Genomic DNA, 22276 nt, shown 5'->3' with positions numbered 1-22276 from the left:
GCCTTTTAGTCTGCTATCTGACAGAATCACTACAGATAAGCCTCTACCATGTTTAAATCCATCTGTAAGAATACCTAAAAAAACAAATCACAGTAGTTTTCTTTATTAGGAAAGTCTTTTTTTTTTTATATCTTGTATAAATGCTTTGGGTTTATTTCTTCATCATATGAGAATAACCTCTAACTATTTTAAAACTTAATTTGTCTGTTTTAATCTTGCTCTGATCCCTTTATACTTGTAATCAAAATTTTAGTTATAAAATATAAGATCATTTTTGAGCCATGCAAATTATTTTAAAACTTGTTTAAGAAGTACTTGGTCTTCTTCCCTTATTATTACCCTTCCTTATTTTAAAGTTTATAGTGTGTTATATTATTTTCTAGTTATAGTTAATAAAAGTCTTTTTCCCTTTACTTTGTCCTTCTTTGGTTTTTGTTAAATTCTTAAACATTGGAATGGTTTCTAATAAAGCATGTTTTGGGATTTCATTCCAAAAGATAAAAACTCTAAAAACAAAGACTTGAGATATATGATGCAGTATTCATTTTAAATGAGCCTACTGAGCTGCAACAAATACACAAAGAAAAGATGTATTAAGATATTAGAACTCTAAAAAAAAAAAAAAATTAGAACTCTAGGATGGTTAGGTCAGAAGAAGCTTATCCATTCTAGTCCTTTTCTCCCACAGTCCTAACTTCTTTGTTTCTTAGTGAAACTAAAAGAATGAACTCTTTATAGGAATATGAAAATTTTTTCAGTAAAATAACTTCTAATGCACTTAAAGACAAGTTTGTTTTGGCTTAAATATATTTTGGTATTTTGTATCATAATTGTTTATTTATATGTAACCTTTTTTCTCCCCTTAGAACTGAGAAAAGTTCCAAAGTCTTCAGCTTATCCACAACATAAACCTAATGAAAGTGAAATTCTAGTGGCTGACACTTGTGATCAGAGTCAGTCCCCGGTGGCTAGTAAGCAACATACTGAGATTTACTTTATAAGTTTAAAGTGTGTGATTACTGATGGGCAAGAGTGGCCAGCAATCTGAATTAGACAGTATTTTCCATATGATTTTGCTTGTATTATTGGTTGAATAGCTGTCTTTTTCATATTGGAAAGTCATGTTATCCTATTATTAATTCATAGTCATATCCCCATCCATATTAATACAAATAGCTATTAATTTTAAGTAAACAGGCTTTTCTGTGCTTTATTCATTCATCCACCAAATACTTGAGTGCCTGCTGTATACCAGACACTGAACAAAACAAAGCCTTAAACCTCAGAGGGTACAATCTAGTTGAGGGAGAAAGAAAATAAATACTATTAGGTAGAAGCATGTGTTCTAAAGAATAAAGCTGGGTAAGAAGATATTTTAGAGGACTCCTGGGTGGCTCATTCAGTTAAGGGTCTGCTTTAGGCTCAGGTCATGACCCCAGGGTCCTGGAATCAAGTCCTGCATCGGGCTCCCTGCTCAGTAGGGAGTCTGCTTCTCCCACAACCTTTACCCCCCTGCTCGTGATCTCTCTCTCTCTCTCTCTCTTGCAAATAAATAAATAAAATATTTTTTTTAAATATTAGGAAGCCTTACTTTAGAAAGTGATACTTGAGGAGAGATGTAAGGAAGCAAGGGAGTCATGCGGATTTGGAGGAAGGGACACCCCAGGTAGAGAAGTCAGAGCACAAAGGCCTTGGGATCAGGGTGTTGTTTGGTTCTTTATGAGGAACATTAAGGAAGCCTCTGTGTCTGGGGCCAAGTGAGTGAGGGGGAGATTGGTCTGGGCAACTCTGTTCATTGGAGCTGCTGTTAACTAAGAGGAAAGAGACTAGGAGCATCAGGTTTACAAAGTGGGGGTGGGGATAGGGTGGTTAGAAATCAGAAGTTTGTTTTTTGAGAATATTCTGAGATGCTAGATAGACATTCAAGTAAGATTTGGGATGAGTAATTGGATGAGTTTAGAAAGGTCTAAGATAGAGATAGGAATGGATATTGTTAGCGTGTAGGTGGTATTAAAGTCAAAATTAGATGAGATTACCAAGCAAGTGAATGTAGATAGAGAAGAGAAGAGGTTCAAGTACTTAGCTCTGGGGTGCTTCATTATATAAAGTAGGATTCTCAGCTGTTTTTCTTACCACCACCCTAGCCTTTTTAGACACTTTTTCCCCTAACCACTTTTCCACGGAATTTCAGTACTACCGATCTACGGTATGAGTGTATGTATAAAAGTGCTTTATGCATAAAAAGATTCCTTTGCTATTAGAACCATTTTTCACCTCCTTAAAGGAAATATTACAGCTGTCTAGATGGTGATTTAGAGGCTGTGAAAATGAGGAGGAACCAACAAAATAAGTAGCCAGAGAAGGAGCTGCCAGTGAGATAGAACTGAGGTAGGGGCTCCTGAGTGGCTCAGTTGGTTAAGCATCCAACTCTTGATTTCTGCTCAGGTCATGATCTTGTGGTCTTGGGATCAAGCCCCACCTCAGGCTCTCTGCTCAGCAAGGAGTCTCCTTCTCTCCCTCTCCCTTTGCTCTCTCTCTGTCTCTCAAACAAATAAATACATATTCTTTTAAAAAAGAACTGAGATAAAATAGTGTCCTTTAAGCCATGTGGAGAGAGAAAGAGGTGGCCGTTGTGGCAGACAGTGCTAATATGTCAGGGAAGATGAAGACTGAAAATTGACCATTGGATGTGGTCTCATGCAGATCGTGGAGTATTAAAACTCATAACACAAATTGTTAAAGTGTAATGGTATTCAGCTAGACTGTTGCATGTCAAAAGAAGCTATCAGGGGCGCCTGGGTGGCTCAGTGGGTTAAGCCTCTGCCTTCGGCTCGGGTCATGATCTCAGGGTCCTGGGATCAAGCCCTGCATCAGGCTCTCTGCTCAGCGGGGAGCCTGCTTCCCCCTCTCTCTCTGCCTCTCTGCCTACTTGTGATCTCTGTCTGTCAAATAAATAAATAAAATCTTTAAAAAAAAAAAAAAGAAGCTAGCAGAGTAAGCAGAGAGAACAGTTGCAAACAGGTCCTTCAAAGTGTTTTGTGGTAAAGGGGAAAGGAGAATGGGACAATAGCTAGAAAATAGATCAAGTGAGGATGTTAAAAGATGGGATATTATAGCATATGCAGCATATTTTTTAAATTTATTTATTTATTTGAGAAAGAGAGAGTAAGCAGGGGGGTGGGGGAAGGAGCAGAGGGAGAGGGACAAGCAGACTCCACTCAGCGAGGGGCCAGACACCCATCTCGATCCGAGGACTTTGAGAATACGACCTGAGCCAAAAACAAAGAGGTGGATGGTCAACCAACTGAACCACCCAGGCGCCCCTGTGCAGCATATTTTTATGTTGATGGAATGGTCAAGTACAGAGCGAGAGATGAATAATTCTAAGGAAAGGGAACAGTTGCTACATCCATGAAAAGGTGAGAGGAGATGAGATCCAGAGCTCAGTTGAAAGGGTTGGTCGAGGTTAATCACATTCACTTAATGTGAGTACAAAACTTATTCTCTAAAAGCTAACAAGTCATTTCATATTACTGTGTGTGTGTGTGTGTATACATGTGTATAGACAGACTGTCTGCCAAAGCGTGCTGCGGACATAACACTGAGTGTGGCAGATCCTTACTTGTCTACACTCTGGAGCCCATTCTCGTCTGCTGTTGCCAGGACTTTGCTCCCTCAGTTGTCCTCTTTTCTTCTATCTCCAGCTTCTCTTCAGGTTTTTTCTTTTCAATATACACATATGTTATCTTCCATCTTTTAAAAATAACCCCTTTTAATTGTCTCCGTCCTTAGCTACAGTTTCTCTTCAAAGCTGAAAAAGTGATCTGTGTTCAGTAGCTCTTCTGTATTATCTCCCATTCACTCCAGTTGAATCCAGTAGGGGAGGGATTCCATTCTTCACCTCTCCACACCCCTGAGAGAGAGAGAGAGAGAGAGAGAGAGAGAGAAAGCGAGAGAGATCCCTCACTGGCCTCTCTGGGCTTATGTTCTGCCATAGTTATATCTTCTGCATTTTGATTTCCCGCAATTAAAACACCTGTAGTTCTCTAAACATGCAGTTTTATTTCATGTGTCTGAACCCTTTCACATTAACTTATAGTCCTTCCCTCTATCCCTGGGCCCAGGTGACCTCTCCAGATCCTCTTGCTAAGGTGACCAAGGAGTCACCTTAAGCATCACTTGTTACAGCTCTCCCTGATAACCCAAGGCAGATTTAGGAGTCCTTCCTCTATGTTTAAGTCACTCGTTTCGGACTTTTAATTTTTATCACATTTTATTGCAATTCTTTTCACCTTTCTGTTTCACCTGTATCAGCCCTTAAACTCCTTGAGGACAGGAACCTTCTTTCTTCTCATCTAGTGCCTAGCACAATGCCTATAACATAGGATGTGCCCCATCAATACCTGTTGATTTGTTGAAACTCTGCACACATAAAACTTTGTAAAATACTTGAACACAGATGATTTCTCTAAATATGTGTTAGCTTAAATCTTAAATTATGCAGTGCTGAAAATCTCTCCCACAGAGTATGTTTTCATGAAAGATACTACAAATACAGTTTTATATTCATGCTATATCTCAGACCACAAGAAATCCAGCACAATTATATATGAATTTGGGGTTTTTTTTCGGTAGTGATAAGAAAAATAATCTGCCTATTGCATTCTATTCATTTAGGAAAAAAAGAAAATCTTAGCTAAAAAAAACTTGGCAAATGTAAATTGGTACCTGCAATTTAATTTATTATTGTTATAATAGATATTTTGGACTTCTTTGCACAAAATTTTAAAATTGTCCAGTGCCATCTATAAAGTGGTTCTTTGAGCTTCTTTTTTTCCTTTTTTGTATTTTTCATTATATCTCATTTCTACAACTGTGTAATTGTGGGGTTTTTTTTCCTACTTAGAAACACATGGAACAAGCAATTGTCCTACTGATAAGTCATCTTTTAACTTAGCTACAGTTGTTGCTGAAACACTTGGATTTAGTGTTCAAGAAGAATCTGTAAGTAATTGTTTAGTTTGGTGACAGTATGAATTAATTGGTGTCCTTTTAGGTTGGTTTTTAGAGAATTGAGCAAGAGAAAAGTTATTTTATCCAAGAATCGTGGGATAAAGGCCTAGAACAAAATTGATATGGTTAGAAAGACCCATTTGTATTATCTACCCCAGCGTCCAAAAAACCTGGAGTCTTTAGAATTCTTGATATCATAGGTTGTGGGTTGAGTAAAAATTTGGGGAAAGTGGTAATGGCGTGGAGGGTTTGGCCAACCCTTTCTTGCTTTCTCTATCCTCCCTACTCCTACCTTGTTTTGTCAAGGTTGGTGTCAGAATTTATTGGAACTTTTTAATATCCTTTAAACTGGGGTTTGTTTTGGAAAACAGGCTGAATTCTTAAGACTGCTGTAGATGCTTTAGCTTTTTGTCTTTATATGTGCAATCTAATTCTTAGGGATTGAGTTAGAAGTTGATCCCATGAATTTCTTTTCATTGTTTTAGTACTTCCTTACATCAGGAACATTCACTTTTTTTCCTTAAGTGATCCCTAAAAACGGAAAACTTAACTCTTCCATTTTAAGTTTTATTTTGATACAACTTTAAAATACTATTCCTTTGCTTTAGTCAGTAAATGTATATTTGCTCTTAAAAAATTGTCTTACTATTTAATTTTTAAAAATTGAATTGATTTTTCATTACATTTGTGTCATGTTTTTGCTCTTTCTAGTTTTAAACCACCCTTCCTGTGGTAGTTTTTAACCTTTGAACTTTAAATGTGTCTTAATGGTTTCTAATTCCCTCCTACCCATAAATCTGACAAGTAAGTAGTTTAAACACCAAATATATTAAGGGAGCTGATCTCTAAAGACATGCTGCTCCAGATGTGATCCATAGGCCAACAGCATCTGCATTACCTTAAAGTTTTGTTAGAGACAGAGAATCTCAGACCCCACGCCAGACCTACAGCAAGAGAACTTGTATTTTCACAAGGTCCCTGGTTGACTTGAATGCATGTAAAAGTTTGAGAAGCACCGCTCTCTAAAGGATTCTTTTAAATTTGTTTACTATCAACATAAATAATTATCTTTATCCCTTTTGCCTCGTCTTAATGTGTTTTGGAATTGGAGTTGATGGAGTGTTACATACCAGTAATAGAATGTACTTACTTCAAATAGTAAAATATTGATGGTTTTCTCTCTTTAAACTTAAAAGTACTTCCTATTTTTTTTATTGTGGTGAAATGCACATAACATAAAATTAACCAATTTAAAGTCTACAGTTCAGTGACATTTAATACATTCACAGTATTCTACAGCTACCCTGTCTCTGGTTCTAAAGCGTTCTCATCACCCCAGTATACTACTTGTACCTGTTAAACATTCGATCCTCATTCCTCACTATCCACAGCCCCTGGCAATCACCAATCTGCTTTTTGTCCTTAAGGGTCTGCCTATTCTGGATAATTCATATAAATGGATTCCTACATTATGTGGCTTTTGAGTCTGGCTTCTTCCACTTAGTCTGTTCATCCACATCACAGCATGTATCAACATTTCATTCCTCTTTAAGAATGAATAATCTGGGACACCTGGGTGGCTCGGTTGGTTAAGCAGCTGCCTTCAGCTCAGGTCATGATCCCAGCGTCCTGGGATCGAGTCCCACATCGGGCTCCTTGCCCCGCGGGGAGCCTGCTTCTCCCTCTGCCACTCTGTCTGCCTATGCTCGCTTGCGCGCGCGCGCTCTCTCTCTCTCTCTCTGACAAATAAATAAATAAATAAATAAAATCTTTAAAAAAAAAAAAAAAAAGAATGAATAATCTTCCATTATATTTATGTATTTATATTTTACTATTGAAGGAATCTCAGGGTCCCATGAGCCCTCTTGGTGATGAACTCTATCAATGTCTAGAAGATCACAAGAAGCAACCTTTTGAGGAATCCATAAGAAACAATGAAGATAGTTTAAGGTAATTTGGGGCACTTTGGTTAAAAAAATTTACAGACTGTTGGTGAGATCTCATTACAGTGAGTTCTGTGTAATCAAACTGTTTCTGTCGGCATATAGTTTGTCATTCTGGTTGTATTTATTTTTAAACAGGCTCCGTGCCCAACAGGGGCTTAAACTCAGGACCCTGAGATATCAGGAGTTGTGTGCTTTACTGACTGAGCCAACAAGGAACCTCTATTAATTTTTATTTCAAAAAATATTTTCCTTATGAGGTATCAGGGTGACAAAATCAGTTAAGCATCCTACTCTTGATTTCAGCTCAGGTCATGATCTCAGTCAGGGTCATGGGATTGAGCCCCAAGTCAGGCCTCATGCTCAGAGGGGAGTCTGCTGGAGATTCTCTCTCTCTCTCAAATAAATAATTAATTAAAAGATACATCTTTTCCCCACTTTATGATGAATTGAGGGCCTTTTGCATTACTGTAGAGAGATGGATATTATTTTTTGGCTTCTTTCTATACTTCTGTGAAGCATTATTTAAGAGTTTCCAGCCTTGTTCCTCTGCCTCTATCAAGACCCAGTCATCCCTTCTGTGTTTGTATTTCCAAAAGCTAGATGTTGTACAAAATGCTCCTATAAGCTTCGATGAATTTTCAAGATTGTATTGTATCTCATTTACAGATTTCAGAACATCCACTAGTAATACCTATATTTGTGTATTGTTTTGCTTTTTAAAAGTGCTTTTGGTTTTAGATGCATCTATCATATTTAATTTGTCACCAAGGTAATTCATTAAAGTAGGTTTTATTGCTCCTGTTTTTTAGTCAGCAGAAACGCAGCCCCACAGAGATTAAATGCCTGATTTAACACCACATGGCTGTTGATGACTAGAGCCAGAGCTGTTACCCATTCCACATCTTCAGACTTAACCTTAATACTCCTTCTGCTGTCACAGCTGTCTGCTCTGCTACAGGCAGACTGGCTCCTAAGTTATGTTCAATTCTGTAGGAGAAGGAGTTTGTTTCTTAAAGTCACTTACGACAAGATTGCATATTAAAAAAAGAATTTGGGTCTCCAGTGGAATTTAAGAAAATAAAATTTTCGGGGCGCATCGGTGGCTCAGTGGGTTGAGGCCTCTGCCTTCCGCTCAGGTCGTGATCCCAGGGTCCTGCGATTGAGCCCCGCATCGGGCTCTCTGCTCGGCGGGGAGCCTGCTTCCTCCTCTCTCTGCCTGCCTCTCTGCCTACTTGTGATCTCTGTCTGTCAAACAAATAAATAAAATCTTTAAAAAAAGAAAAGAAAATTTTCTTATATAGTGAAGTTTTCTGAATTACCTAGGAAAAATTTTTATGGATAGGAATATCAAGGTATTGAGATAGATTTACTATATCATTTTCCTCTGTTTTTTGTCAGCCAAATGAAAAAAGCTGACAGCTCTACCCTATTTCAAATGTTGGTTAATCGTCTAATGCCATACTGAGTCTAAGACCCTTACTATTAATAATTCTATATTAGTGTAAGTTTTCTCAGATGCTTGTCTTAAAATTCTTACCCTATGTCTTTAGTAGGAAAAAAGTTTTACCACTCCTTTTTTTTTTTTAGATTTTCAGATTCTAAGTCAAAGACTCCTCCTCAAGAAGAATTGACTACTCGGGTATCTTCTCCTGTATTTGGAGCTACTTCTAATATGAAACGTAGTTTAGGTTTGAATACAAGTTTATCCCCTTCTCTCTTAGAGACTGGGAAAAAAAAACTTCTGAAAACAGCACCCATCAACAACACTTCTAAATCAGAGAAAACTAGATCAAAATCTGAAGATAGTGTCCTTTTCACACATCATAATCTTGGGTCTGAAGGGAACAAGATCATTAGCCAGTCATCTTCCAGTAAGCAGATGCTTATCAAAAATATAAGTGAATCCAAAAATGAACAGAATGGCTTTGATCATATTAAAGATGCTGTCACTGATAAAGACAAACTTGTGATGCCCCTGAAATCACTGGGAGGCAGAACATCCAAAAGGAAGAAAATTGAGGAAGAAAGTGAAGATGAAGTAAGCAGCCCCCAAGCCTCTTTTGATAAAGAAAACGCCTTTCCCTTGTTACTGGATAGTCATTCTTCCATGAATGGAGACTATGTGATGGATAAACCTCTAGATCTGTCTGATCGATTTTCGGCTATTCAGCGTCAAGAGAAAAGCCAAGGAAGTGAGACCTCTAAAATCAGATTTAGGCAAGTGACTCTCTATGAGGCCTTGAAGCCCATTCCAAAGGGCTCTTCCTCAAGCCGCAAAGCCTTGAGCGGGAGCTGTGTGTTAACCAGAGATGCCCCAGAGGAACCCTGTTTACAGGAGTGCATCCTCCAGTCCTTAGGTAAATCATCTCCAGATAATAAAACACCATTACAAATCAAGGAAGAAAATCCCGTCTTTAAAATCCCTCTACGTCCACATGAAAGTTTGGAGACCGAGAATCTTTTCGATGATGTGAAGGTTTGTGTTAAATATTCAAGTATTTTTATTAAAATGGTTGTTCATGATTTCATCTAGATGCTAATAATTCTTTCTGTTTAAGGGAGCTGATTCTCATGAGCCAGTAAAAATAGCCAGGTCAGTCCGTGGAGCTTGTGAACTTACATCCGTTCTTCAGTTAAACCCATGTAGAGTTGCTAAAACAAAGTCTGTACAAAACAGTCAAGGTATGTTTTCTATAAATAGTATTTTCAAAAAAGAAAATAGTATTTCTACTCTTTTTTAATGATCTTGAGTGTTATGTAATATACGTTCTTTGGATATATTGTATTGTTTTAGGAAAAACATTTCTTCCTGCATATTTCTGTGTTTACGGGATGATTCTCCCTGGTTTCCTTTTACATGTGATTTTCCTGCTCTTGTGCTCTTTGAAAAAATGAACTGAGGTCTTTAATACCTACTTTTATAGATGGTTTTGTGGACTTACCTATTTTATGTAATTTCTTATTTTCTTTACAAAAGCTTTACAAATTTTAAACTATGTGGAATTTTAAAATACATAAAGTAAAATGTTCATCATCTAAACCTTGTTCCTCACCCCACAGGTAGCCTCTCCTTTTTCTTTGCATTTACATGTATATGTGTAAACATATGTATGTACATATGTATATACACACATATATATACACACACACATTGATGTGGGTTTTAAACTTCTTACTTGAAAACCTTTTTTACTCTTAATAGGTATGTTAATCTTTTCATAATTTTGCTGTGTTTAAAATGAGTCTTTTTGGTTTTCGACCATGAAATATTTCTGTACTTCCTATGTAGTATTTTTGCTTTTATTCTTCATTCAAAATTTTTCCTATATTCAGGGTTTATTTTCCCTTTTTCCTGAAGCACATTCTTCATTTGTTCTTCTAGCAATAGTTTCAGTCTCTGTATGAAAACACTTTTTTCACTCTCATTTCTGATTTTTTTTTTTTTTACATTTTTGATTTTGGGTCTTTTTTCTCATGGTTGCTCCAGGGATTATAAACCCCACTTAACCGTCCACAATCTACTTAAAGTTAATATTGTGCCACTTTGTGTTTTGTGACTGTGCTTTATGTAGTTGTCATTCATGTCCACATACATTGAAAACTCCTCCAAACAGTGTTACAATTTTTTTTTTAAGATTTTATTTGTTTATTTGACAGAGAGATCACAAGCAGGCAGAGAGGTAGGCAGAGAGAGGGGGAAGCAGGCTCCCTACTGAGCAGAGAGCCCGATGCGGGGCTCGATCCCAGGACCCTGAGATCATGACCCGAGCTGAAGGTAGAGGCTTTAACCCACTGAGCCACCCAGGCGCCCCCAAACAGTGTTATAATTTTAACTTTTTAAAACTATTTTTGATATAAAAATCACTCACTACAGTGTTCAAGTCGGTTGTTTTGTATACTCGCAGAGCTGTGCAAGCGTCACTGTAGTCTAAGTTTAGAACATTGTTATCACCTCAAAAAGAACAGTACCCATTAAGTTAATGTCTAAAATATGTGAAGAACTTACACAACTCAATACCAAAAACAAAAATAATTCAATTTAATAATGGTCAGAAGACCTGAAAAGACATTTTTTCAAAGAAGGCATACTATTGCCAAGACGCATGAAAAGATGTTCCACATCACTAATCATCAGGGAAATAGAAATTAAAACCACAGTGAGATATCACTTTGTACCTGTCAGAATGGCTGAAAGCAAAAACACAAGAAATAACAAATGTTAACAAATATGTAGAGAAAAAGGAAGCCTTGTGCACCATTGGTGGGAATGCAAATTGGCATAGCTACTGTTAAAACAGTATAGAGTTTCCTCAAAAAATTAAAAATAAAATTACCATATGATCCAATAATTCCACTACTGGATATTTATCCAAAGGAAATGAAAATACTAATTCTAAAAGAGATATGGACCCCTATGTTTATAGCAGCATTATTTACAATAGCCAAGGTATGAAAGCAACCCAAGTGTCCATAGATAAATTAATGGATTTAAAAGAGATGTGGTTATGTAACTACAGTGGAATATTACTCAGCCATAAAAAAGAAAGAAATCTTGCCATTTTGCAACAACACGGGTGGACCTAGAGGGTATAATCCTAAGTGAAATAAGTTAGAGAAAGACAGATACCATTATGATTTCACTTACATGTGGAATTTAAGAAACAAACAGAAGAGACAAAACCAAAACAGACTCTTAAATATAGAGAACAAACTATAATTGCCAAAGGGGAGCTGGGGGTGGGTGGGAATGAGTGAAATAGATAAAGAGTTATGCTAAGCGAAATAAGTCAATCAGAGAAAGACAATTATCATATAATCTAACTGATATGAGGAATTTGAGAAACAAGACAGAGGATCATAGGAGAAGGGAGGGAAAAATGAAATAAGATGAAACCAGAGAGGGAGACAAACCATAAGAGACTCTTAATCTCAGGAAACAAACTAAGGGTTGCTGGAGGGGACAGGGATGGGAGAGATGGGGTGGCTGAGTGATGAACATTGGGGAGGGTATATGCTATGGTGAGCCTTGTGAATTGTGTAAGACTGATGATTCACAGACTTGTACCCCTGAAACAAATAGTATATTATATGTTAATTAAATAAATAAAAATAAGAAATAGATAAAGGGGGGTAAGAGTACACTTTCTTGGTTAGCACTGAGAAGTGTATAGAAATGTTGAATCATATTGTATATCTGAAACTAATGTAACACTGTATGTTGATTATACTTGAGTAAAAGTATTTTTTCTAAGAACAATACCCATTAGCAGTCATTCTGCATTCCTCTCCCCGCTTCTCCAATCCTAGGCAACCACTGATCTATCCTCTGTCTCTATTGATTTTCCTATTCTGATGTTTTCATATAAACAGAATCATACAGTATATGATCTTTTGTGACTTCTTTTACTTTCAGTTTTTTCACTATTGTAAATCATGCTTGCTATAAACATTGATGTACAATTTTATGTAGATGTATATTTTCATTTCTCTTGAGTTACAAATAGGAGTGGGATTATTGGACCATATGTTAACTCTCTAACCTTTTGAGGAACTTTGTGTTTTCCAAAGTGTCAATGTCATTTCACGTTCTCCCCCACAGCACATGAGGTTCCCATTTCTCCACATTCTCACCAATACTTGTTATTATCTGTCTTTTTGATTCTAGCTATCCTACTGGGTGTGAAGTGTTATCTCATTGTGGTTTTGATTTGCCTTTCCCTGATGGCTGATGCTGTTGAACATCTTATCGTGTGCTTTATTGGCCAGTTCCCTTCTTTGAAGGACTGTCTATTCAGATTCTTCGCTCATTTTCAGTTGGAGTATTTGTCTAATTATTGAGTTGTGAGAGTTCTTTATATGTTCTAGATATAACCCTGTTAGCAACTATATGATCTGCAAATCTTTTTTCCTATTCTGTGGATCCCATAATGTTTTAAAGTAATAAGAATGTTTAAAAATCCATTTTTAATTGTATTTTTTCCTCCTTATTGAAGATGTATCCTTTGAAAATATCCAGTGGAGCATTGATCCAGGAGCAGACCTTTCTCAATATAAAATGGATATTACTGTAATAGATACAAAGGTAAGTTAGAAAGTAAAACCAAGCTCCATGTGGTTATTCTAGTAAGTTGTTAGTCACCCTCCTCCCCTAACTCACTCTGTGACCTTAAGACAATCAAATACCTCTTAAAACCTGATTTATTTATTCAGAAAAAAAAGAAATAAAAATGCTTATTCTTCTAACTTCGTATTTTTGAAAGGGTAATAATACCTTCTGACTTTAAAGGCCTTTGCTGGGACACCTGGGGGCTCAGTCAGTTAAGCATCTGACTCTTGATTTCAGTTCAGGTCATGATGTCAGGGTCATGAGATCAAGCCCCATGTTGGGCTCTGCACTGGGCGTGGAGCCTACTTGAGATTCTCTCTCTCCCTTTCCCCCTACCCCTCCTCTCTCTTTCCCTCTCTAAAAAAAAAATTTAAAATTTTTTTAAAAAGGACTTTTCTGGAAAATATTATTATAGTTTTAAAATAATGAAAAATTCTAGTTGTGTATTTTAATAATTTATGTATATAGACAGGTATTTCTTAAAGATTTTATTTATTTATTTGAGAGAGAAAGAGCAAGCACAACCAGGGGGTTGGGCAGAGGGACAAGCAGACTTCTCGCTGAGCAAGGACCCTGACACAGGGCTCGATACCAGGACTCTGGTATCATAACCTGAGCTGAAGGCACACTTAATTGAATAAGCCACACGGTCGGTGCCCCTTAATAATTTCATATTTTAGCAAAGTAATTCATTATATGATTTGATTAACTTAATGTTACCATCAAGAAAAAAATTTATTTTCCTAGTTGGCTGTTTTTTAAATACTGTATGTTTTTTAAAAAATTAAAATTCTGGAGCACCTGGGTGGCTCAATCAGTTAAATATCCAACTCTAGATTCTGGCTCTGGTCATGATCCTCAGGGTCATGAGATCGAGGCCCACGTTCAGCGTGGAGCCTGCTTAAGAGTCTCTGTCTCCCTCTCCCCCTCCCTACCTCTTAAAAAATAATAATTAAGGGGCGCCTGGGTGGCTCAGTGGGTTAAAGCCTCGGACTTCGGCTCGGGTCATGATCCCAGGGTCCTGGGATCCAGCCCCACATCGGGCTCTCTGCTCAGCGGGGAGCCTGCTTCCTCCTCTCTCTCTGCCTCTCTGCCTACTTGTGATCTCTCTCTGTCAAATAAATAAATAAAATCTTTTAAAAAATAATAATAATTAAAATTCCTACTGGAAATAACTCTTTTGGATTATATTTGGGTTCTATATAGTTTGAGAAGTTCTCTTTCAGTTGGGAGGATATTAATGAAGTATTTAACTTGCTACAGTATGAAATTTGTTCTTTGTGTGTACACGGACATTCATTACCATGAGGCCAACTGGAGAAGAAAGGGAGGAGAAGCCCAGGGAATTCAGTGGTGCACAACTCTCCCTTCCTTGGCAGTGGTCCTTCTTTTCATGGGCTTGAAAGAGGATGCTTGTGTGTTGAAGCTAAAATGTTTTACAGACATAAAACCTTAATTTATACATATTCCTAAGGTAAAAATAAATATAACTTAATGCTACTGAAGGGTACACTTAAAATATTGTAAAAATGATAAATGTCATGCTATGTGTATTTTACCAGAATTTTTAAAAAGTAATATATAAGGCCTTGTGGGATAATTGTTAAAATTTTTGAACTTTTAAATATTTAGGATGGCAGTCAGTCAAGATTAGCAGGAGGAGAGACAGTGGACATGGACTGCACATTGGTTAGTGAAACTGTGCTTTTAAAAATGAAGAATCAGGAGCAGAAGGGAGAGAAAAGTCCAAGTAAGATTTGATTTTTTTTAATTTAATAAAAATGTGGAGGGACGTTTATAGTCGTACCATTGCACTGATGACCACAAGTGACCACTTCACCATAAACCAGGGTTTTTTTTCATCTTCCGAGAAATAGGTTTCTCTTAGTAAAGCTCAGTTTCAGTATTTCAAGGGAAAAAAATCTTTAACCAAAGTCTCTTTTTTCCAGGAAAACTTCAAATTGTTTGCAGGATTCACCAAACCATAGCCTGCTGCCATTTTTATAAATAAAGGTTTATTGGAACACAGCCTCACATTTGTCTCTCTATTGCCTATGGCTGCTTGCATGGTACCACAGCAGAGCTGAGTAGTAGCTGCTGATCTTACTGGGCCCACAGGCCAAAAATATTTCCTGACTCACCCTTTAAGAAAAAGTTTGCTGATCCCTGATATTATCGCTAGATAATTTTCTGTAAAAGGGAATCTTGAGAGTCCTGTTTTAGAAATAGGAATTTGCAAAGCAATTTGTTGAGGTGAAAAAGAGAAATTCTACCTTATAGACTTGTAAGTTAGCAGTAAACCAAGAATAATAGTGTATATGCTGAGTTACTCTGCCATATTCTGCTTCTACAGAAAACAGGTCTGGCCTTTTCTGGTAACAAGACTATTAATTCTTCATCTAAAGCCTTGATTTTCCAAAAGAGGCAGAACAGTGGAAGGATTTTGGTTGGTACCATGTCAGCAACATCCCTAACTACAGAGGCATATGGCATGAGATCAAGTAGCCCAGGAATAGTGTCACTTAACACTCTTATGTTGAAGAGTTAGGACCTGCCACAGAGGATGCAGTGCCAGAAGCAAGGACATTTTCCAGTGATCAATCTATTAGAAACTAAGGACACTCAGTCTATATGTACATTCCCTATCTTGTTCTGAATATTCTGTAATCTATTGGCCCAGGGCTGAAGCCAGTCATGTCCCCACTTCTTTTGAAACACTTTATCTCAGGGCACCTGGGTAGCTTAGTCGATTAAGCATCTGACTTTTGGTTTCAGCTCAGGTCATGACCTTAGGGTCATGGGATTGAAACCCATATGGGGCTTCCCTCCTCGGCCAGGAGCCTGCTTCCCCTCTCTCTCCCTCCCTCTGCCCCTCCACACACTCATGCGCTCACTCTCACGCTCTCTCTGTTTTTCTCTCTGACTCCCCCTCTCTCAAATAAATAAATCTTTTAAAGAAATGCTTTCTCTCTTGCTGCCCTAACTGCAGTAAGTGAGGAAAAATTGTAGTAGCCTTTGTCTTAATTCTTTGTTCTTTAGGAATCAGTAAGCATACAATCAGGTAGTTGGCTACCCACGTTGAAAGGACTGCCTATTAAAAAGAAACTGAATAGTGATTTATTGTCCTTTTATAGTGAATGACACTTAAGTAACTTTCTTCTTAAGAAGGTAATTTGCTTTTAAGATGTTTTGTCTGGTACCAGTTCCTGATAATATTTTCCTTATTTCTGCCAAAAAAGAAAGAGAGGAAGGAAGGAAGAAAGAAAGAAAGCGGACAAAACTAAAGCATGACTACTTTGGCTTCAAGTTTATCTATTTAATTTGAAAAATATGATGGTTTCCCAAATATGTTTGAAGCCATTATCATGTGGAAGTGAGGTTAGAATTGAACTGAGTGGAGACAGTTTTGGATACATAAGATATTGTGAATACTGTTGCTATATAATAAATCACTCTGATAACTTAAAGGATTAAAACAACAACAGTCATTTTCTTAACCTTCATAGTTTCTGTGGTTCAGGAATTCCAGAAGAGTTTGGCTGGACAGTTCTGTCCCAGGGTCTCCTACGCATTTGTAGGCCAATGGTAGCTAGAGCTGGAACAGCAGGGGTAGACAAGCATAGTGTAGTATGAGGGTGGCTTGGCATCTCCCTTCACTCAGGGCTTCTCCATACACACTTTCCACGTGGGCTAGTTTGAGCTTCCTCATCATGTGGAGACTAAGTTCCCAGAGTCAGCATCCCAAAAAGAGTAAGGCAGAAGTGCATGGTATTTTTATGATCTGGCCGTAGAAGTTGTATAGTGTCACAAAGACCTACCCAAGTTCAAAGCAAGTAAGCAGCCCTTCCCACGCAGTGGAGGAGTGTAAGACCAGCACCTGGGGTAGAAGATACTCTTAAAGCCATGTGTGGAAAAAGACAGTCCGTGCATTTTACCCATGAGGTAGATCTTTTTTATACTTAGAATTGGTTAAAAATGAATCATACCAATAAAATTCCCCAAATACTGCTAGTATTTCAGTTTAAAAATGTGTTTTATATTTCTACTGTGTATTAGACTTCCCAGATGATATGGTAGATTAATAAGGATATAGTCTCCATTGTCATGTATTTCAGTCAGACGTCACACCAACAAAAACATAAACTAGTGGGGCACCTGGGTGGCTCAGTTGGTTAAGCATCAAATCATGATCTCAGGATGATGGGATTGAGCCCCACATTGGGCTCCATGCTGGGCATGGAGTCTCTGTAAGAGTCTCTCTCTCCCTCTCCCTCCTACTCTTCCCTCACTACTCATGCACTCTCTCTAAACAATTAAAATTTTAAAAATTTTTAAAAATTTTTTATTTAAGAATAAAAAACTAATGATTTAACATTGTGATTTACTAACAGCATATACAGAATATTTTGGGAATATCTAGCACACTGCCTAGCACGTAGAAGTTGTATAGTATTTACAAATTTGATCCTCAATGTGAAAAAAATTAGTACTTACAATCATTGAGTAAATATTGAGCTTCAGTTCTATAAAGGGAAGTGTTTCAGTAACTGGAAATAATGAGTAAACAGAATAAAAGTACCTACTTCATGGAACTTACCTTCTGATTTAAGGGGAGAAACAATCAAATATGTGGTATGATAGATGATGGTAAGTTCTGGAGAAAGCTGAAACAGCGTAAGGGTGTAGAGCACCATAGACTGGGGGAGGTGATAGTTATTTTATAGAGAAGAATCCCAGCAGACTTCTGCTCTACTGTGTGCATTAGCCAACTGGATCTATTTCTTTTTTTTAGTAAACTGCCATTTTTCAAAGCGTGATTATATATTGGGAAATGTAGTTAGTACTCTGAGGATGAATTTAGCACTGAACATAGCAAATGAGGAATTGAATTCATAATTTCTATCAATACTCAACTACCAAGTGTTACTGATGATAATAATAGTGTAAATGTATATATGTCTATATATATATGTATATATGTAAGAAAATACTTCTTTTGCTACCACATTAGAAAAATAAGCAGATGAGCAAGATTCTATAGATTTTAATGTCAGTTATTTATGCACATTTTATTTAAACTTAGTGTTTTTCATCATTCATTATGATGCATTTTCTGTTCCTCACAGTTTTTTGGTAGAACTCATTTTAGTGTAGTATGAATTATACATGAGCTAATAGGGAAGAAAAGATTTTTATGTAATGACAACAAAAAGTGGCTTTCTCTGCACATGAATAAAGTACAGTTAAAGCCCTACCATAAAATCTTTGTAAATACAGTAACTATGCTTGGGGGTTTACTGTTGCCTCATGTACATCCTAGGCAAGTGTATTGTGTGGTAGTTACTACAAGTTTCACATTAGTCTGCATAGAAAGCAAAAAGCTTGCTTGTTGCCTTAAACCAGTGCTCTTTTATATAGATGGAGAAAGAAAAATGAATGATAGCTTGGAAGATATGTTTGATCGGACAACACATGAAGAATATGAATCCTGTTTGGCAGACAGCTTCCCCCAGGTGGCAGATGAAAAAGAGGGATTGTCAACTACCACAAAGAAACCAAACAGTAAGGCTATTTTCTTTTTAATTATGGCTTCTCAGCTACACTTGTATCAGTAAAGTAAGTCAATGAGCTAGTTAACAAAGACTTGATGAGGTGTATATTAATAACTAAAATTTCGTATTTCTTATATAAATTTCTTTTAGATAGTGAGATAATTTCAGGCCAATTAAAGAATTACAAGAAAATAGCTCAGAGAAAAAAAAAATATTAGTCCCTTTCATTAAGCTTCCCCTTATATTACTATATGACCATAAGATATTCATCAAAACTAAGAAATTAATCTTGATTGAATACACAGATTTTTTTGTAACTTGTGCATAAAGTTCATTAAAAAGTTTTGGCAAGGTTCTTTGTTTAGTAATTATCATTGCGATAGAGTTTGAAGAAAAGTGTTTTGCAAAAAATTCAGACTAATTTTCTGTTTGAATGCTTTACCTTCCCAGACAAAATAATGTAACTCTATGTATCAGTCTTTTTTAAATTCTTTTCAGGGTGCCTCGGTGGCTCAGTCACTTAAGTGTGCCTTTGGCTTGGGTCAGGATTCCAGGGTCCTAGGACTGAGCCCCACCTGGGCTCTCTGCTCCGTGGGGAGCCTGTTTCTCCCTCTCCCTCTGCCCCCCACTCAGCTCTCTCTCATCTCTCAAATAAATAAAAATCTTTTTTAAAATTAATAAATAAATAATGAAATTACTTTCAATTAGAAGCAGTAGTTTGTAGTGCAGGGTGGGAATGAAAAGAAGAATACTCTAAGTGAAACTCTTAACTAAATAATCTGAACTGAAAGTTAAAATTCTTGCTAAATGTCTCATTTTCTTTTTGTGAGTAAAGAAGTAGTCTAGTGCAAAGGTTATATATGAACACACCTTCTGCTATGGAATAGTCCATCTTGATTATGTTTTCCTTGTACTTCCCATTAGGTTTTAAAAAAAAATACAGCCCTTATTAGCTCAAAGTAAATGAGACCCTAACTTAAAGGTACAGAAGAGCATGGTTGCTTAGTCCATAGCAAAAACTAGATCCAAGCCAACTTTTGTGATAAAAGTTTACAACTGTTCAGTTCACTTTTTTTCCCCCAAGAAGAGCCTTTTGCTAATTGTTTTCACTTAAGGGGGGGGGGATCTTTTTTACAAGATATAATTATTAATTTCTGTCTTTTTTTTAAGTTACATCTCACCTTGACCATCCCAAAATTTCTTCTCACTTATCTTTTGTGGCAGTTCCACACTGTTCTTTTGCTCTCTGGAAAGTTCTGCTTCCTAGAGTATCCCAAGACTGTTTTCTTCCTCATATAAACTTTTCTCTTGTGCTTCTATTAACTACCTCTGCATCTCTAATTTGTCTTTTCTGATGAATCCCAGTCCTGCATTTCTTATAGGAAATAAAATGTAAATGCAAATGCTACTTTTGTGTCTTTTCAACAACTTAAACTTAGAATATCCGAATCAGGTTCCCTTTATTTCTTACCAAATGACCTTTTAGGCTTTTTCATTTTTCCCAGTCACATAGGCATATGGTTTAGGATTTTATTGTTCATTTATTTCATGTTCTTGACCCTCAATTCACAAAGTTCTACCTAGTCTTTCCTCACAGGAAAGAACAAATTTCAGGGAGGATATAAAAAGCTTGGTTCTAGACATGTTAATACTTACTAGACATTCAAGTGGAAATATTAGTAGGTAATTGATATGTGTTGAGTTTAGACAAGACATCCAGAATAAAGAAATAATTTAGGGGACAGGAGGTCAACAGCAAGTACATGATGGTACTTAAGGCCATGAAACTGAGTGAGATCACCCAAGTATAGAGAAGTATTTCAAGTTCTGACCTCTGGGGTATGGCAATTTGAAATGTTGGAGAAAGAGGAACCAGCAAAGGAAATTGAAAAGGAGCTGGAGCCAGTGAAGTAGGAGGGAAACAAGAGTATGTGCTATTATGGACACCAAGTGAAGATGTTTCTATATATTCATTACTCCTAGCTTTGTCCTCTCTCTTCTGAACCCCGGACTCAAATCCGGCTACCTATTGGACATCTTATGAGCACCTTGAACTTAATACATTCAAATCAGAAATCTTTATTTTCTTACCCAAATTTGGTCTTTCCCTGCCTTTCCTGGTCTCATTAAACCTCAGTAACTATTCTCCCAGTTACTAAAGATAGAAATTTGAGAGTCATATTTGACTTCTTCTTTACCTTTTCATGCCCAGTCTGATACCCTGGCAGTACCATCTCCAAACTATGTTTCATATCACTTCTCTCCATCTCTATAGCCACTGCCCTAGTCTAAACCACTCTTCTCTCCACCGTTCTACTGCAGGCCTCCTGACTGGTCTTTTATGACAGTTGTTCCTCCGCTCCAGTCCATTCTCTGCAGAGACTCAAAACTCACTTATTTTAAATGTAAACTAGATTGTAATATCTTCTTATTTAAAAACCCTCAATGAGAAGGTATTTGAATGGCCAGTAAGTACGTGTAAATATGCTCAACAGTATTGGACAAGAGGGACTGAGATAACCACTTCACACCCACTGGAATGGTTAAAAAGATTGGCACTATCTAACATTAGGAAGAGTGAAGAGCAGCTGGAACTCTCATACTTTGCTGTTAGGGATATAAAATTGTACTGTGGAAAGGAGTTCAGCAAGGTTTCTAACAGTTTTATTGAGATTTGTCAGGTTTTTTTAAAGTTATGTATACACCCAGCGTAGTACCCAGCAATTCCACTCCTAGGTATATACAGAAAAGAAACGAAAACATGTTCACAAAGCATTGTGTTCAAGAATGTTCATAGCTAGCTATTTGTAGTAGCTTAACACTAAAAACAACCCATATGTCCATCAACAGGTGACTAAATATGAATTGTGGTAAACTCATATAATGGAATACCACTTGTCAACAAAAAGGAGGGTACTAGACTCAGCAATGAATTTCTAAAAGTCTGTTGAGCTAGAAAGATCCAAAAGATGGAAAAGAATACATATTATGTACTTCCATTAATACAGAGTTCTAAAAGAGGCATAACTAAGCTGTGGTGGCAGAAGTCATCCCTCCATAGAGAGAGGGGAGAGACATCAGAGAACAGTCATCTGTTTGAGAAGCAGAGGAATAGGAGTAAACTTCTAGGGGCAATGGAAGTTCTCTCTCTTGATTTGGATGGTAGTTGCACAGCAGTAAACATTTGTCAAAATTAATCAGAGTATCTTAAAATCAGTGTGTTTCTTATATAAATTATCCCTCAGTAAAGTAGTCTTTTCAGAAGTCTTCAGTGGTTTGATTTGTATTCAAACTCCTTTCAGCTTCCAGGGCCCCTCATGATCTGGTGCTTGCCCACATCTCCGGTCTCATCTTTCCTAACACCTTTCTTCACTCAGTCTCAACCACACTGGCCTTCTCTTAGTTCTTATAACATACCAAACTTTTTCCCATTTCAGGACCTTCACCTAGAACATTCTCCACTCCTGCTTCTTGTGGCTGACTTCTTTTTATTCATCAGTTACCACTTTTCATATCCTTCCTCAGAAAAGCCTTAGCTGTCGACTTACTTAATGTCTGTTTCCCTCACTGTGGTGTAGACTCCATGAGGATAGGAGACCTGGTTTCTCTTCTTGAACATTGCATGTCCAGAACTTAGCACCATGCATGATAATTTTTTT

The 22276-nt window shown here is 37.1% G+C and overlaps 1 protein-coding gene across 5 annotated transcripts in view; it reads left to right on the top strand.

Moving 5' to 3' along the window:
• Positions 1–22276, top strand: part of RBBP8 (RB binding protein 8, endonuclease) — a 109408-nt gene that overhangs the window by 76318 nt on the left and 10814 nt on the right. For 4 of the 5 annotated variants that reach the window (XM_080821089.1, XM_080821091.1, XM_080821090.1 and 1 more), the window contains 8 exons: positions 867–971; positions 4907–5004; positions 6854–6963; positions 8547–9435; positions 9518–9641; positions 12953–13041; positions 14698–14815; positions 18484–18627. In XM_080821089.1, coding sequence (XP_080677215.1) covers positions 867–971; positions 4907–5004; positions 6854–6963; positions 8547–9435; positions 9518–9641; positions 12953–13041; positions 14698–14815; positions 18484–18627 — 1677 coding nt within the window. The remainder of the gene's footprint in view (positions 1–866; positions 972–4906; positions 5005–6853; positions 6964–8546; positions 9436–9517; positions 9642–12952; positions 13042–14697; positions 14816–18483; positions 18628–22276) is intronic. The other variant, XM_080821093.1, reaches the window with a different exon arrangement.

The sequence above is a fragment of the Martes martes genome (assembly GCF_963455335.1).
Source record: "Martes martes genome assembly, chromosome: 13".
NCBI classification, from domain to species: domain Eukaryota; kingdom Metazoa; phylum Chordata; class Mammalia; order Carnivora; family Mustelidae; genus Martes; species Martes martes.
Note: the sequence above shows the minus strand (reverse complement) of the source record. Positions and strands in the feature narration are given on the sequence as shown.